Source organism: Rhamphochromis sp. 'chilingali' (genome assembly GCF_963969265.1).
Source record: "Rhamphochromis sp. 'chilingali' genome assembly, chromosome: 1".
NCBI lineage: Eukaryota > Metazoa > Chordata > Actinopteri > Cichliformes > Cichlidae > Rhamphochromis > Rhamphochromis sp. 'chilingali'.
The window spans coordinates 37,712,477-37,728,934 of NC_137929.1; the positions used below are offsets into that span (position 1 = coordinate 37,712,477).

The window sequence follows — 16,458 nt, forward strand, 5'->3', positions numbered from 1 at the left end:
TCAAACATTTCTTTGGGCAAAGTGTGCAGGTAACACTTCTGCTTCTGCTTATCTTTCACAATAAAAGCCCTGGACATTAGACCATGTGACTTCTATACTCCTGGAGCAATATGAACAACTCTTGATATGATAATCATAAGATAATCAGATCCTATGTCCTGCATTAAATATGTAAACAGTTTTCTGCTTTTTTGTTAGGAATACCTCGTAATTGGTAATACCTGGTAACTAAAAATGTCATTAAGAAAACATTTCCCTTTTTGGTAAAGAGTATTTACAAAGATTATTGTGTGATCCCTAAACCAGGCTGCTGGTGGTGTAATTGGGGTGTGTGCAGGATAACACATACTGTGTTATAACACACACTTTGTTATCCTGCTAGAAACTCTATCAAAGACGCAGCACTCTTGTGTTGGTAATTTCAAAAAAGTCCTGTTTAAACTGAAGCAGCTGCTTACTTTTGAGATTTTAAAGGCAATGTTTCATTCAATTTGTTTCGTTTTTTTTTTTTTTTTTATGTTGTTGTTGTGCTGGTTGCACCTTTCCCTCTTTGTATGTTCCTGTTTGTCTAATATTTCCTCTGGCTCCTTACAATTAAAACATTAATTAGTCGTTATAATAAAGTGAAAAGATGTAACTTATTCAACAGCTTAGAGATTTATTGAGTCGGCTTTGGAGTCACTGTTGTACATTTCAGAATCAAAGAGACAAACATGGTACAAATGTACATTAAATTCACCTGTGAAAATGTTAAAATAGCACAAATAAATTAATGTTTGTGTTACATACTTTACAAAAATAAATATATATAGATGCAGATATATAAATGTGCATATGCTTAGTAATCACAACTTAAGCCTGAAGACAGGCTGAGGAATTAAATGCATTTATATTTTGTGATGAGAACGAGAGCTGTGCTGCTCCTTCTTCTTAATCCACACATGTTGTAACAGCACTAAACATGCAAAGTGCATCATGATGATTCTGGCACTGCAGCCGATGCTGTCGTTGTTTGAGGGCTGACTGTCGTATTTTTCATCTGATTCCTGTGAAAACAACATATCAGAGAGATGAGGCTGGGTTGCAAAAAAAATCACAACTTTTAAAGCTTTAACAACAAAATCAACCAACTTTTTTGTCTTATTTACTTTCTGAATAACAAAAGGATCTTGATTTGAAAAAAACTGCTTCTGTAAAACCATCAGTATTTTTAATCACTGATGTGCAGAGCCTCGCACTGATGCTCCCAAAGTGACTGTTGATGTTCCTGTTTTAACTTCACTGACTTTCTCTCTAACATTTAACTCACATTAAGTTGAACACCAGTGAATGAAAGAAAAAACATCTGTGTGACTTACAGTTTTTCTAGCAGCATTATGGTGAATTTAGACTGAGGATCGAGACACCGTTCACTCCCATCCTTCAGTGTGACTCTGTAACATGTAAAGAAAGCTTTGATTTAAAACCACTTTATAAACAATCCTTATTAATGACTGAGCTCTTATTAATAATGTGCTCCTGTCACTGTGGGCACTTACATGACTTCTCTCCTGTTGCAGTATGGACGAGGCTCATCCACCTTAACTTCAGTGATGGGACCTCTTACAGACTTACTGGTGTTCAAACACCGGCACCTTGGAATAACTGGAAAAGGTAGAAAGTGATAATTAATGTTAAACTGCTGCAGTTTCATATTTTACTTAAACATAAATACATTTAAATAGATTTGTTTTCATAATTCAGCTCCACTCAAGATGCACAAATACACCAATTTTTTCCATAATCTGATGAAACACACTTACCATGTGAAGTGCAAAGGGCCATGCAGGCCAGGAGAACGATGCACTGGATGGCAACACTTGTCTTCATCTTAAAGCTTTTAAATTATTGAGTGGAGGATCTACTGAAGGCTCAGTCTTCAACTGATTTGTTCTTCTCAGATATGAAGGATCTCTGCTGCTGTGCGTCTCCTTCACTTCTCGAGCTGCCTGAGTGTGCAGGGCTGTGAGGTTCATCATCTCTGAACCTCCTTATATACACTCACAGGTACGTGGACCCCGGCCAAGGATGTCTTCCTAAGAAGTGGCTGCAATAAAAAATTGTTTTTTTGATTTGCGTTCTCCCACACTGTAAATCCTGCTGTCGCAATTCTTTGGCATTTAAACTTTCTACATTCACCTAATTGTAAGGACTTTGTCTGTGACTTCTTTATGTTGAGACATGCCTGCCTTCAGGTGTCGCTTGTATTCGCTGAAACTGACGTCAGACTTCTCTTTTCATGTTTGAACTAACTCCAGTCACTAATGTGTGAGTCTTGAGAATAAATGAACTTCTATGTTGCTGAGCTACTTCCAGAGAAGTGAAATCTCTCTCAACGATCAGTCTAATATCAACAGTTTGGACAGCAGAAGCGCTGATGCCTAATCTTTTACTCTTTCTGTTGCACTCTCCTCAAAGTTTACTTACAGTTCTCCTTACGATAAACAGAATTTGTCTTTTCCTGAGATTTACAGTAAATAAAAAGAAAGGGAATGTTAGAGCATAACATGTCCTCCTTAGAACTCTACTAAAAAGGCATTTTTTTCATCCATTCTTTGGAGATGTACTTGTGTATCTTTGCATAAACACAGTAAATCTGCACTGTGTTTCTATCCTTTTGAAATCAGCATGTTTATAAGCAGAGTGTGCACTTTCATCATTGTAAGGATGTGATGTACTGAGTCCCCAGAGGAATATGCCTTATCTAAATATTATTTCTTTCTAAACATATTGACATAATATTTTCTTGGGGGTGTGGGGGCTCCAATCCAATGGTGAGCAATGAATTTTTCCAATGGGCCACATAAGAAACTGGGCCTTTTGTGAAGTCTGGCATTCTTCCTGGTCAGATTTGGACATCCATAGGTTGTAAAACCTGCCAGTGTATCCCATTGCAGGTTAAGCCTTAGCTAAGCATGGAGTTACCTTCAAGAACAAATCACTTCCTACTGTAGTCCCTATCACTGACTGGCACTACTGAGTGTGCAGGGCTGTGAGGTTCATCATCTCTGAACTCCTTATATACACTCACAGCTACGTGGACTCTGGCCAAGGATGTCTTCCTAAGAAGTGGCTGAAAAAAATACTTTCCGATGTCTGTCCTCCCACAGTGGAAATCCTGCTGTCGCAATCCTTTGGCATTTAAACTTTATACGTTCACTTACTCGCAAAGATTTCCTGTACCACTGGTTGATGTTGAGACATGCCTGCCTTCAGGTGTCGTTTGTATCTGTTGAAATTGACGTCACATTTCACTCATTTTGGACTCACTCCAATCACTCACATGTGAGTTTTGCTGACAAAGGATATTTTGTATCTCTGATCTACTTACAGAGGTGAAATGCAATAAAGTCTTTATATGATCAGTCTAATATTAATAATTTAGACAGCTCAAATTATGATATGATATGACTAATATTTTACTGTTTCTGATGCACTCTGCTTAAAGTTTACTTACACTTCTCTTTATGATAAAAGTGTTTGAACACTTTCCAATAAATAAAATAAATAAATAAAATGATAAAAAGAAAGAAAATGGGAAGTTCCTTTAAACACAGCTGAAAAGATCATTTTCTATTCATTGTTTGCAGATGTGCATGTATATCATTGCATTTAGTAAATGCAGTAAATCTGTAAGGGTGTGGGAATGCAAGAAAAAACGTCTCCATCACTTTTAAAAATACTGAAATTCTCAGATTAATAAGGTCACCAATTACAGCAGAAACCAAGGCAGACTTCGTCATTAAGAATGTTTCACACTCGCTTCTCCACTCCTTCAACGTGCTTCCACTGGACAGGTATATTCAGGTATTTTGACAGATACCTTGCATGAAGACATGTAGCCTATTTGGACGCCTCTGAAATGTATGAAATAGTAGCAGTAGCAATGTAGTAAAGGGACTGGTGCTGGTGTGTGTGCTTATTACAACTCAGTCTTTTTTTTGTGAAGAGGGGAGCGAGTTCAGCCTCTTGTCAGTCTGGTGGGTGAGGCTGTTTCTCCTTCAGTTTCCTGCCCTCAGCGAGAAAACACCAGACGATGTTGTGTGAATGATATGGGAAGTCAGTCACAGTCAGCTAGTCCCTGGGCTAGATGGGTTTTAGATCTAATCTTATTCTTGTGATGAAATCAGTGTGAGTCATGCTCAATTCCAGCACTTGCAGACATTAGCAGCTACACTGGAAATAATAACAAGTCCCTATGTGTTTGTCTTATCCATCTACTGTGTTGTGACAGACATCAGCATTACTGTGGTGAATATCAGTTTTGCACATTTGGATTTGCGTATTACGCACCAGTCTACCGTTGTTTACAGCACAGTCTCCTGCTGTTGTTTTTATATGACTTCCTACAAGAAAATCTAATTTCTGCTGTTCAATACCAGAGAAGTGTAAACTTTTTAAAATTCTGAGAAATTGCAAAACCCTTGGCTGTGTCTCTAATAAAACCTCTGTAACTTTGCTCTGCTTCACTTCGGCAGCATCAGGTAATGTTCATATGTTGGTTCATGGTTTTCTTCTGTTTTTGATCTACTGCAGAGTATTTTTAAGGTTAACTGCTATAAAAAGACAAGCCAAGAAATTTCCTTCATGTTTTTCTGTGTTTCATCCTCTGTTACTTTGACAGAATGGCATCTGCTGTGATGTTCACACCTCTGATGAAGTCTCACAACTGTCAGTACTGATAAATGAAGAATTACAACATTTCTGTCTGAATCAAAATTGAATCGTAATGGAATCGGTTCTAGAAATCCCAGCCCAATTGGTTATGCTGCAAGAGGTCTAGGCTGCTGGGTGCTTTCTATGATGCACTGAGTGCTACTTCTTCACTTTTTATTGTATTTAGTCACTAGTTATTATTAGTCTGTGGCTCTCTTTCACAGCGTGTCTTTGTCCTGTCTTCCTCCTCTGAGCCTGCTTCTGTCAGAGGTTTCTTTCTGTTAAAAGGGAGTTTTTCCTTCCCACTGTCACCAAGTACTTGCTCATAGGTGGTTATCTGATTGTTGGAGTTTTCTCTTTACCCTTACATTACAATATAAAGCACTTTGTTGCCAATGTTTTTGGTGCTTGCTGGTAAATAAAATTGAATTGAATGAATTTTCTAGTATTTTATTAATCTGTCACTGGGCACTAACTAGCCTAAATATGTATCCTTTCAGTGTAACTCTGCAGCTGAGAAACGCAGCTTTTTACTTCAGTAGCCTATATCAACATATTTGCATGTGACCCTCGAGGATGGTGCTGGAAAGTATCCAAGTAGAGCTTCCAGTTAAAGTTCAGCATCTGTGCAACATTTTCAGAACCAAATATCCAGATGTCGACATTTACTTCAGGAGAGTTTCACCACAAAGTGATCGTTTAAATGGTTTTAGTGATGTCTTTACTGTACATGTGATGACCACTGGTTTTCTAGATTTCTATTTTCTGTCTATTGCTAACTAAAATATATGTTGGGTGAAATATAATCTTAATAAAATGTATCAACACATAACTGATTGGAGAGTTTGTATTTTAGATTTAAACCTTGACCGAGGGTCCCCCTGTAAAGGTCTCATTCACTCCTGGCAGAAACCCACGACAGGCTCAGCTCCCAGTTCCCAAAACCTCAGATAACTTTTTCACATCTGGAGTTTGGAAATGTGTTATTATTATTATTATTCCCATGTTCAACTACTTACAGGAAGCAGTGACTTAAACACAAAATCAAGGCTAATAAATTTAGTCTTGGCACAAAACAGTTTTCACCAGCTAAATGTGGAAGAGTGATGTTTTATCCCCTCACTTCTTACAAGATTAATGGTTATGTCTTCAGAACCCGACACACCTTTTCATGCAGGATTCAGATTCAGTGATTTCGAGTTCATGATGAAGCTGTTTGAGTCACACATGTGTATCATGTTCTTGCATCGTGTTTAAGCTAAAATTTTAAAGCAAACTGCAAAATTATCATGGTAAACAGTTCACAGTGTTGACACTGAACACTGACGATCAAGCCTCATTTTTAGAGAGCAAAATGTTCAGTGTTCTTAAAATCTCAGAATTGGTTGTTTTAGATATGAAAGAGGAGATTCTGTCACAATGTGCAAGGTTAAGAACCCAGATACTGGACTCAAAGGCAAGAAAGTGAAGCAAACAGAAAACAACCTTTATTTCAGTCACTGAGAATCCAAAAATATACACGTTATAAAAATAATCCAGAACAGACCAACGATGAAATGAAATAAAACACAAAACACAAAGGCTGCACTCGAGGGAAGGAAAACAGAGGGGTGAACTATGAAGCGAGCTCAAGTGGATCTCTCATATCAGCTGGTTTGGAGAGCTTTGGTTTAAAATCAGAGGAGCCACTCTTGATGATAAGTGCATTAAAAAAAGAATAAAAAATCCCAAATACTTAAACATGTATCCAGTCCAACAGCTGAACAATGTTCACTGTTTACTGTTTCCATGTCCATCCCTTTATGACCACAGTGTACACATCTTCTGATGGCTACTTCCTGCAGTATAATGAGCCATATCTCACAACTCAAGCTGGTGTCCTGAACATGACAGTGAGATGACTGCATGTAAATGACCTCCAGAGTCACCAGATGTCAGTCCCATCAACCACGGTGGGATGTGGTGGACAAACCTGCACCGGATCTCGGCTGCTCCTTCTTCTCATTGAATGATGTCTGGTTTCTTTTGTGTAACAGTAATAAACATGCAAAGTGCATCATAATGAGTTTGACACTGTGGCTGATGATGTGGTTGTTTGGGGGCTGACGGTCGTCTTATGCTGACTTTTCTTCTGCCTCCTGTGAAGACAACAAATCACAGACGTGAGACCTTGAAGCTCCAGTGATAGTGAACAGATTCATAACTCATAACACTCAAGCAGTGATTTCTCTCTTAACTTCTTCACCTTCTAAATTATGAGAATGACGATCCTGAATTTTACCAGCAAAAACACGATAAAGACGTTCAATTATTGTAGCTTGTTAATTGTTCATCCATCAGATTTGTCCTGTGACCCAGAAGCAGTTTTCATCCTGAGCTTTGAACTATTACTCTAAAACCATCAGTATTTTTAATCACTGATGTGCAGAGCCTCGCACGATGCTCCAAAGTGAGTTGATGTTCCTGTTTTAACTTCACTGACTTCCTCTATAACATTTAACTCACATTTAGCTGAATAACAGCGAATGAAAGAAAAAAAAACATCTGTGTGACTTACAGTTTTTCTAGCAGCATTATGGTGAATTTAGACTGAGGATCGAGACACCGTTCACTCCCATCCTTCAGTGTGACTCTGTAACATGTAAAGAAAGCTTTGATTTAAAACCACTTTATAAACAATCCTTATTAATGACTGAGCTCTTATTAATAATGTGCTCCTGTCACTGTGGGCACTTACATGACTTCTCTCCTGTTGCAGTATGGACGAGGCTCATCCACCTTAACTTCAGTGATGGGACCTCTTACAAACTTACTGGTGTTCAAACACCGGCACCTTGGAATAACTGGAAAAGGTAGAAAGTGATAATTAAGGTTAAACTGCTGCAGTTTCATATTTTACTTAAACATAAATATATCTAAATTGATTTGTTAGCATAACTTAGCTTCTCTCAAGATGCACAAATACAACAAAGTTTTCCATAATCTGATGAAACACACTTACCATGTGAAGTGCAAAGGGCCATGCAGGCCAGGAGAACGATGCACTGGATGGCAACACTTGTCTTCATCTTAAAGCTTTTAAATTATTGAGTGGAGGATCTACTGAAGGCTCAGTCTTCAACTGATTTGTTCTTCTCAGATATGAAGGATCTCTGCTGCTGTGCGTCTCCTTCACTTCTCGAGCTGCCTGAGTGTGCAGGGCTGTGAGGTTCATCATCTCTGAACTCCTTATATACACTCACAGCTGGGTGGACTCTGGCCAAGGATGTCTTCCTAAGAAGTGGCTGCAAAAAATCTGTTTCCTGTCCTCTCACAGTAGAAATCCAGTGGCTGTGTTGTACTTTCAATTCTTGTTAATAAACATGGTACATAAACATGCTGTATCCATTGTTTACAAACCCTTTAAATGTTAGATGAATTACACACAACATATCACAGAGATGAGACTTTGCTCCAGTGGTAGTGAACAGATCAAGTCATACGTCTTTACCCTCAGCTTTGAACTGCTGCTCTAAAACCATAGATATTTTTGTAAGAGATAAAAATTCTCTGAGAGGTTCAGTGTAGCTTAAAATCCGTTGTTTGTATGGATGGAGATTTGTTTCTTTCATGCATATTTAATGTATAGATCATATCTAAGGAGGCTCTGAGGAGGCTAAAAGACAGGACAGTTTTAACAGCTGCATACCTGTGACTCATTGAACTGTTTTTGAAAATTCACCACTATTAAGAGGGAAACTAAAACTCACAACAGGAATTGAGAATGCAAGAAAAAAAAGTCTCTGTCACTACTGAAAATAATCAGTCTAATTCAATAATGTTTTTTGTTGTTTTGTTTTGTTTTAATTTGGCCCTCTTCCGAGATAATAAACACAAACTATTCAGTTAGACAAAAAGTACATTCATCTTGTCTGCAGAAAAAGCTGACGCCATCTTTTAGGCGTTAGTTCAAATTTTTTTACTTCCTTTTAGTGAGGAATGGCAGTTCTGCAGATATGGGATGAAAGTGTTTCATCATATGCAAAATAAACAATGAGTTACAAGAGGGCCTGAAAAAGTTACAACAGAAAACAAAGTTCAAAGGAATTTTACAAAAATGCACACAAAATGGTCAAACTCTGGAGCTGCATATGCTTAACCACAACAAGTCCACTCAGAAATGCCATCCATTCATTATCCTCCACTTAATGTTGTCAGGGTTGCAGGCGGGGTGGGGTGGTTGGAGCCTATCCCAGAAATGCTTCACTACAAATGAAATTACACAATTTAAACGTGATCATATTTTGTTTTGCAAAGTGTGTAAGTGTATAAAGCTTTTTAAAAAAACAAGCAAGTCTGTGAAATGGTTGCATTAGTTGCATAAAACAGTCATAATTTAGATATTTCAGGTTTATCATCTTTTTAGTTGCAGTCCAGGAATTATAAAGGGGACTTCTTTGTAAACTTTTATTTACAGATTTCTTCCCACACAACCACCTCTGTGGTTTACAGAGAAAGGGCAGAAAAAGAAGAAATTTCCAGTGAGCGGGAGTTCTGATGCCAGAAAACGACCAGAGTGCTTCAAGCTGATATGAAGGAAACAGGAAGTCCAAAGCAAGAGTGGGCTCAGTACTAGAGAGGTGTACCTAATAAAATGGAAAGTGAGTGTCCTACATAACGCTGATCTTGATCTCTAATTTGTACAAATTACAGAAGAAAGAAACTTTTTACTTTTTAAGCATATCTGTGTTTTTACACATGCTTACATCCAATCTGCTGTCTTGATCTACTGTGAGCGATGCTGTAACACATCACCGCTCATGAATCAATCTCTTTCACAGCTCAGAGATAAAAGCAAAGCAGTTTAATGACTTGGAACCTTTTTTTCTTTCAGTTGATGCTCATAGTTTGAAGTGAAACCAGGTTTAATGCCAAACATATTGATATTTAGATTCGGCCTCTCCTTTTGTTTTGTTTGTTTTTGTTCTCTTTTTGCTGACTGTGTCTTAAGTGGTGGTAAACTGGTGAGTTGTTAGTTATAATAAAGTGAAAAGATGTAATTTTTTTTAACAAACGCCAGATTTATTATTTATTTTGAGGAACTTTTCAGCATTAAAAATAAACATGGTACATAAACATGCTGTATCCACAAAAGTTCACTTCTTTAATTGTTTACAAACCCTTTAATAATAGATAAATTACACATTAACCTATAACCACTGCTCACATTTATCACACACATCACGTCTGCATGTGCACTGAATAAGAGCACTGCTGTCTGACACAAAACTCAAAAAACATACTTAAAAAAAAAAAATGCTTATTAATCAGAAATTCAATCAGAAGACAGGCTGAATGATAAGATTTCCAACGCCCGTCCCTGATTGTCTCCGGAAAAAAATGACTGAGAACTTGGATAATAAATATTTTACATCTGATATTAAATCTGTTTACAACTTGCTGTCAGTTGTAGTTGTCACTGTCTACTTTGCATTTATATTTTGTGATGAGAACCCGAGCTGTGCTGCTCCTTCTTGATCGACACATGTTGTACCAGCGCTAAACATGCAAAGTGGATCATGATGATTCTGGCACTGCGGCTGGTGATGTGGTTGTTTGAGGGCTGATGGTCGTATTTTTCATCTGATTCCTGCAAAGACAACGTATCACAGAGATGAGACCTTGAAGCTCCAGTGGTAGTGAAGAGATCAAGTCATGCATTTTTACCCTGAGCTTTAAACTGCTGCTCTACAACCATCAGTAAAACCATCAGTGTTGTGTTACCATACAAGAGAAACTCTAACCCACACAATTTCCTTAGGGTTTAATAAAGTATGCTGATTCTGATTTTTAATCACTGATGTGCAGAGCCTCGCACTGATGCTCCAAAGTGAGTTGATGTTCCTGTTTTAACTTCACTGACTTCCTCTATAACATTTAACTCACATTTAGCTGAATAACAGCGAATGAAAGAAAAAAAAACATCTGTGTGACTTACAGTTTTTCTAGCAGCATTATGGTGAATTTAGACTCAGGATCGAGACACCGTTCACTCCCATCCTTCAGTGTGACTCTGTAACATGTAAAGAAAGCTTTGATTTAAAACCACTTTATAAACAATCCTTATTAATGACTGAGCTCTTATTAATAATGTGCTCCTGTCACTGTGGGCACTTACATGACTTCTCTCCTGTTGCAGTATGGACGAGGCTCATCCACCTTAACTTCAGTGATGGGACCTCTTACAGACTTACTGGTGTTCAAACACCGGCACCTTGGAATAACTGGAAAAGGTAGAAAGTGATAATTAAGGTTAAACTGCTGCAGTTTCATATTTTACTTAAACATAAATATATCTAAATTGATTTGTTAGCATAACTTAGCTTCTCTCAAGATGCACAAATACAACAAAGTTTTCCATAATCTGATGAAACACACTTACCATGTGAAGTGCAAAGGGCCATGCAGGCCAGGAGAACGATGCACTGGATGGCAACACTTGTCTTCATCTTAAAGCTTTTAAATTATTGAGTGGAGGATCTACTGAAGGCTCAGTCTTCAACTGATTTGTTCTTCTCAGATATGAAGGATCTCTGCTGCTGTGCGTCTCCTTCACTTCTCGAGCTGCCTGAGTGTGCAGGGCTGTGAGGTTCATCATCTCTGAACCTCCTTATATACACTCACAGGTACGTGGACCCCGGCCAAGGATGTCTTCCTAAGAAGTGGCTGCAATAAAAAATTGTTTTTTTGATTTGCGTTCTCCCACACTGTAAATCCTGCTGTCGCAATTCTTTGGCATTTAAACTTTCTACATTCACCTAATTGTAAGGACTTTGTCTGTGACTTCTTTATGTTGAGACATGCCTGCCTTCAGGTGTCCCTTGTATTCGCTGAAACTGACGTCAGACTTCTCTTTTCATGTTTGAACTAACTCCAGTCACTAATGTGTGAGTCTTGAGAATAAATGAACTTCTATGTTGCTGAGCTACTTCCAGAGAAGTGAAATCTCTCTCAACGATCAGTCTAATATCAACAGTTTGGACAGCAGAAGCGCTGATGCCTAATCTTTTACTCTTTCTGTTGCACTCTCCTCAAAGTTTACTTACAGTTCTCCTTACGATAAACAGCATTTGTCTTTTCCTGAGATTTACAGTAAATAAAAAGAAAGGGAATGTTAGAGCATAACATGTCCTCCTTAGAACTCTACTAAAAAGGCATTTTTTTCATCCATTCTTTGGAGATGTACTTGTGTATCTTTGCATAAACACAGTAAATCTGCATTGTGTTTCTATCCTTTTGAAATCAGCGTGTTTGTAAGCAGAGTGTGCACTTTCATCATTGTAAGGATGTGATGTACTGAGTCCCCAGAGGAATATGCCTTATCTAAATATTATTTCTTTCTAAACATATTGACATAATATTTTCTTGGGGGTGTGGGGGCTCCAATCCAATGGTGAGCAATGAATTTTTCCAATGGGCCACATAAGAAACTGGGCCTTTTGTGAAGTCTGGCATTCTTCCTGGTCAGATTTGGACATCCATAGGTTGTAAAACCTGCCAGTGTATCCCATTGCAGGTTAAGCCTTAGCTAAGCATGGAGTTACCTTCAAGAACAAATCACTTCCTACTGTAGTCCCTATCACTGACTGGCACTACTGCCAGTTCCTTCATAGTCTTTTGTTATTCCTCATACAAAGACGAGTAACTGGGCTGTGATGCAGACATCCAGAGCAGAGGCATCATTGTCTGATTTGTTTCCCGCTGAATCTCCAGAGCTCATTCTCAAATCCTGCTTTTGTCAGGGCACATTAGCACAGGAGAGTCCACCAAACACACTTTGATGACCTTTTTGCAGTTTTATGGAAAATCACAAAGTTGACTGCTCCATCCCTCCGTCTTTATATGGACTCTGCTCTAATGCAGATGCCTTTGTTGAATCGCATGGCCTCAGAATGGTATAGTCTGATCATTAACACATATTCGGTGACCCTCTTTAACACCTGAATTGTGGGATCCAAATAAAGATTCTGGTGAAAATACTGCTGGCTTTCAGTTAGAATATAGTTTTCACAGATATCTTGCATCACAGCTGGCTTTCAGTCAGCAGTACTCTGGAACTGCTATTGTGGCTCAGATAAAACTAAGAATTGGATCAACACCAAGTGTTGCAACTGTAATCTCTTTCTTGCTTTCTTACTAGTGAAAAGTGAGCTTTGTCATGACTGTCACCCCCACACTGCATTCCTCTTTAGTAATCCAAGTAAACCATAAAGATTGTCTGTGATTTGCAACGATAAAGGTTTTTCCGGTAACCGGCATACTTGAAGTGCAGAGGGTTATAACTAATGTCAACCTAAAGACACATTATCTTTAACTCATACTTTGCTGTGCTGTGTTTCCTCTGGTTCTCTGGTCTTACCACTCTATCTCAGGCTGAAACAATAATAATGTTTTAGTTTGTGCTATGTTGATGAAGCATAATGCTACTGGTGAACATTCTCAGTTAGATCATTGATATAATTTATGATATTTTCAGATATTTTATAATTGAACAAACTTGTCCAGAAAGTCATTGTTTGGATGACAGTTAAGCTAAAAATATCTTCCCTGTGACTGATCCAAACAAGCCCCAACCTTCAGAGTGGTGATCCCTTTTTGCCTTGTATATTTTTCTTTTTCTACTCTCCTTTTGTTAGTATCAAGCCTAAAATCCTTGTAGGAACATAAAGAAGATTTCCAGGGATTATTTTCCCATACCAGATTTTTCACGTGGGTCAGTCATATTGCACCACACTTAATTCCAGCACTTAGACACAAAGGCAGCTACATTGGAAATAGTCCATCTCTGTCTGCCTGTGCTATGTCTACACATTTATGTGATGAACATCAATTTGGCTCACTTGCATTTGTTAACAAGTGCTTTTATATCAAAGCCCTTCAATCCAAAAAAAATACTGTTTTTTTCTTTCTTTGGAGCTGTAATCCTGTCATTTTTACAGGCTGAAATTTCCTAGGAATAATCATGAACGCATATGTGCATGAAAGAGAGAGAGAGTGTAAGACAAAGTGAAGCATGTTTGGACTCTGAAGCATCATGTGATCAAGCTGTACAAAGTCACGTTCATCTTTAGTCTTTAGGTTGGACTATAAGCTTTGGTTTGGTTGTTTTTTTGTCTTGTGTGTGTGTGTGTGTGTGTGTGTGTGTGTGTGTGTGTGTGTGTGTGTGTGTGTGTGTGTGTGTGTGTGTGTGTGTGTGTGTGTGTGTGTACAGTAAAAGAGAAAAAACTGCAGCAGCCATTTGTTGTCTTTGAGTGCCTACTAGTGTCGTTTAAACTTGCCTGCAATAAATATGTTTGAGCAGACTGTGCATGATGAAACATAATGGTAAATGGCCTGCATTTGTATAGCGCTTTTCTAGTCCCTAAGGACCCCAAAGCGCTTCACACTACATTCAGTCATTCACCCATTCACACACACACTGGCGGGCGATGGCAAGCTACATTGTAGCCACAGCTGCCCTGGGGCGCACTGACAGAGGCAAGGCTGCCGGACACTGGCGCCACCGGGCCCTCTGACCAGTGTAATAGTTGTCTTTTGACAGCTGTGGTTTCTCTAGATGCTCTGTACCACAGTGTTGGTAGTTTCTGGCTGCTCCATGATGCTGTCTTTAGACGCCGTCTTCTTTGTTTTCACAGATTTCCCACTTGTAATTCATCCACCAACTATACACTCTATTGAACAGTTACCAGTGAACCAGTGAAGACAAAAATCCACCCATTTTATTTTAAAAATAAGTGGATGCAAACATCTGCAGACTTTCTAACAGTGTATGCATCATCACTCTCCCTTTTGTGTAGATGCTTAATGCGTTGCCTTGCCTTGCCATTAAAATGTAAAGTTTATTCTTGATGTAATACGCTGACTCTGAAGGAAGGCCCTAAAAAGGAAGTGAAAGTTGAAACCTCTGGTAGATTCCAAGGAAGAGGAGGTGAGATTAGGACAGAAGGAATTTCATACGGGAAAGCACATGTTTAACCAGTATCCATCTAATTGAGTGTAGCATTAACAACACACACTTTACATTTCTGAAATCTCCAGCAGCTTAAGAAGTGAAGAATAAACTTATGATCATGACTGTCATTCATTCTCAACATTCACCATACAGTGGGGCAAAAAAGTATTTAGTCAGCCACCGATTGTGCAAGTTCCCCCACTTAAAATGATGACAGAGGTCAGTAATTTGCACCAGAGGTACACTTCAACTGTGAGAGACAGAATGTGAAAGAAAAATCCATGAATCCACATGGTAGGATTTGTAAAGAATTTATTCGTAAATCAGGGTGAAAAATAAGTATTTGGTCACCTCAAACATGGAAAATCTCTGGCTCTCACAGACCTGTAATGTCTTCTGTAAGACGCTTTTCTGTCCCCCACTCGTTACCTGTATGAATGGCACCTGTTTGAACTCATCATCTGCATAAAAGACACCTGTCCACAGCCTCAAACAGTCAGACTCCAAACTCCGCCATGGCCAAGACCAAAGAGCTTTCGAAGGACACCAGGAAAAGTATTGTAGACCTGCACCAGACTGGGAAGAGTGAATCTACAATAGGCAAGCAGCTTGGTGTGAAAAATCAACTGTGGGAGCAATCATCAGAAAATGGAAGACATACAAGACCACTGATAATCTCCCTCGATCTGGGGCTCCACGCAAGATCTCATCCCGTGGGGTCAAAATGATCATGAGAACGGTGAGCAAAGATCCCAGAACCACACGGGGGGACCTGGTGAATGACCTGCAGAGAGCTGGGACCAAAGTAACAAAGGTCACCATCAGTAACACACTACAACGGCAGGGAATCAAATCCCGCAGTGCCAGACGTGTTCCGCTGCTGAAGCCAGTGGATGTCCAGGCCCGTCTGAAGTTTGCCAGAGAGCACATGGATGATACAGCAGAGGATTGGGAGAATGTCATGTGGTCAGATGAAACCAAAGTAGAACTTTTTGGTATAAACTCAACTCGTCGTGTTTGGAGGAAGAAGAATACTGAGTTGCATCCCAAGAACACCATACCTACTGTGAAGCATGGGGGTGGAAACATCATGCTATGGGGCTGTTTTTCTGCCAAGGGGACAGGACGACTGATCCGTGTTAAGGACAGAATGAATGGGGCCATGTATCGTGAGATTTTGAGCCAAAACCTCCTTCCATCAGTGAGAACTTTGAAGATGAAACGAGGCTGGGTCTTCCAACATGACAATGATCCAAAACACACCGCCCGGGCAACAAAGGAGTGGCTCCGTAAGAAGCATTTGAAAGTCCTGGAGTGGCCTAGCCAGTCTCCAGACCTCAACCCCATAGAAAATCTGTGGCGGGAGTTGAAAGTCCGTGTTGCTCGGCGACAGCCCCAAAACATCACTGCTCTCGAGAAGATCTGCATGGAGGAATGGGCCAAAATACCAGCTACTGTGTGTGCAAACCTGGTAAAGACCTATAGTAAACGTTTGACCTCTGTTATTGCCAACAAAGGTTATGTTACAAAGTATTGAGTTGTATTTTTGTTATTGACCAAATACTTATTTTCAACCCTGATTTACCAATAAATTCTTTACAAATCCTACCATGTGAATTCATGGATTTTTTTTCACATTCTGTCTCTCACAGTTGAAGTGTACCTCTGGTGCAAATTACTGACCTCTGTCATCATTTTAGGTGGGGGAACTTGCACAATCGGTGGCTGACTAAATACTTTTTTGCCCCACTGTATGCTCACATTGGTTACTG

General features: G+C 39.1%; 3 protein-coding genes across 3 annotated transcripts; all 3 read right to left on the reverse strand.

Annotated features, from left to right (window-relative positions):
* Window positions 1-973: 973 nt before the first annotated feature.
* On the reverse strand, window positions 974-1,869 carry LOC308406555 (C-X-C motif chemokine 11-1-like; the record flags this gene model as incomplete). The annotated part of the gene is made up of 4 exons (XM_080897635.1): window positions 974-1,046; window positions 1,359-1,433; window positions 1,539-1,644; window positions 1,803-1,869. The coding sequence occupies 4 exons, from the start codon at window positions 1,867-1,869 to the stop codon at window positions 974-976; spliced, it is 321 nt and encodes a 106-aa protein (XP_080753761.1).
* A 4,882-nt stretch (window positions 1,870-6,751) lies between these two features.
* LOC308395778 (C-X-C motif chemokine 11-1-like) lies at window positions 6,752-7,763 on the reverse strand (the record flags this gene model as incomplete). The annotated part of the gene is made up of 4 exons (XM_080880765.1): window positions 6,752-6,833; window positions 7,253-7,327; window positions 7,433-7,538; window positions 7,697-7,763. 4 exons carry the CDS (start codon window positions 7,761-7,763, stop codon window positions 6,752-6,754), a joined length of 330 nt encoding a protein of 109 aa, XP_080736891.1.
* Window positions 7,764-10,251: 2,488 nt separating this feature from the next.
* On the reverse strand, window positions 10,252-11,183 carry LOC308403216 (C-X-C motif chemokine 11-1-like; the record flags this gene model as incomplete). Its single annotated transcript, XM_080892482.1, has 4 exons — window positions 10,252-10,324; window positions 10,673-10,747; window positions 10,853-10,958; window positions 11,117-11,183. 4 exons carry the CDS (start codon window positions 11,181-11,183, stop codon window positions 10,252-10,254), a joined length of 321 nt encoding a protein of 106 aa, XP_080748608.1.
* Window positions 11,184-16,458: the final 5,275 nt, after the last annotated feature.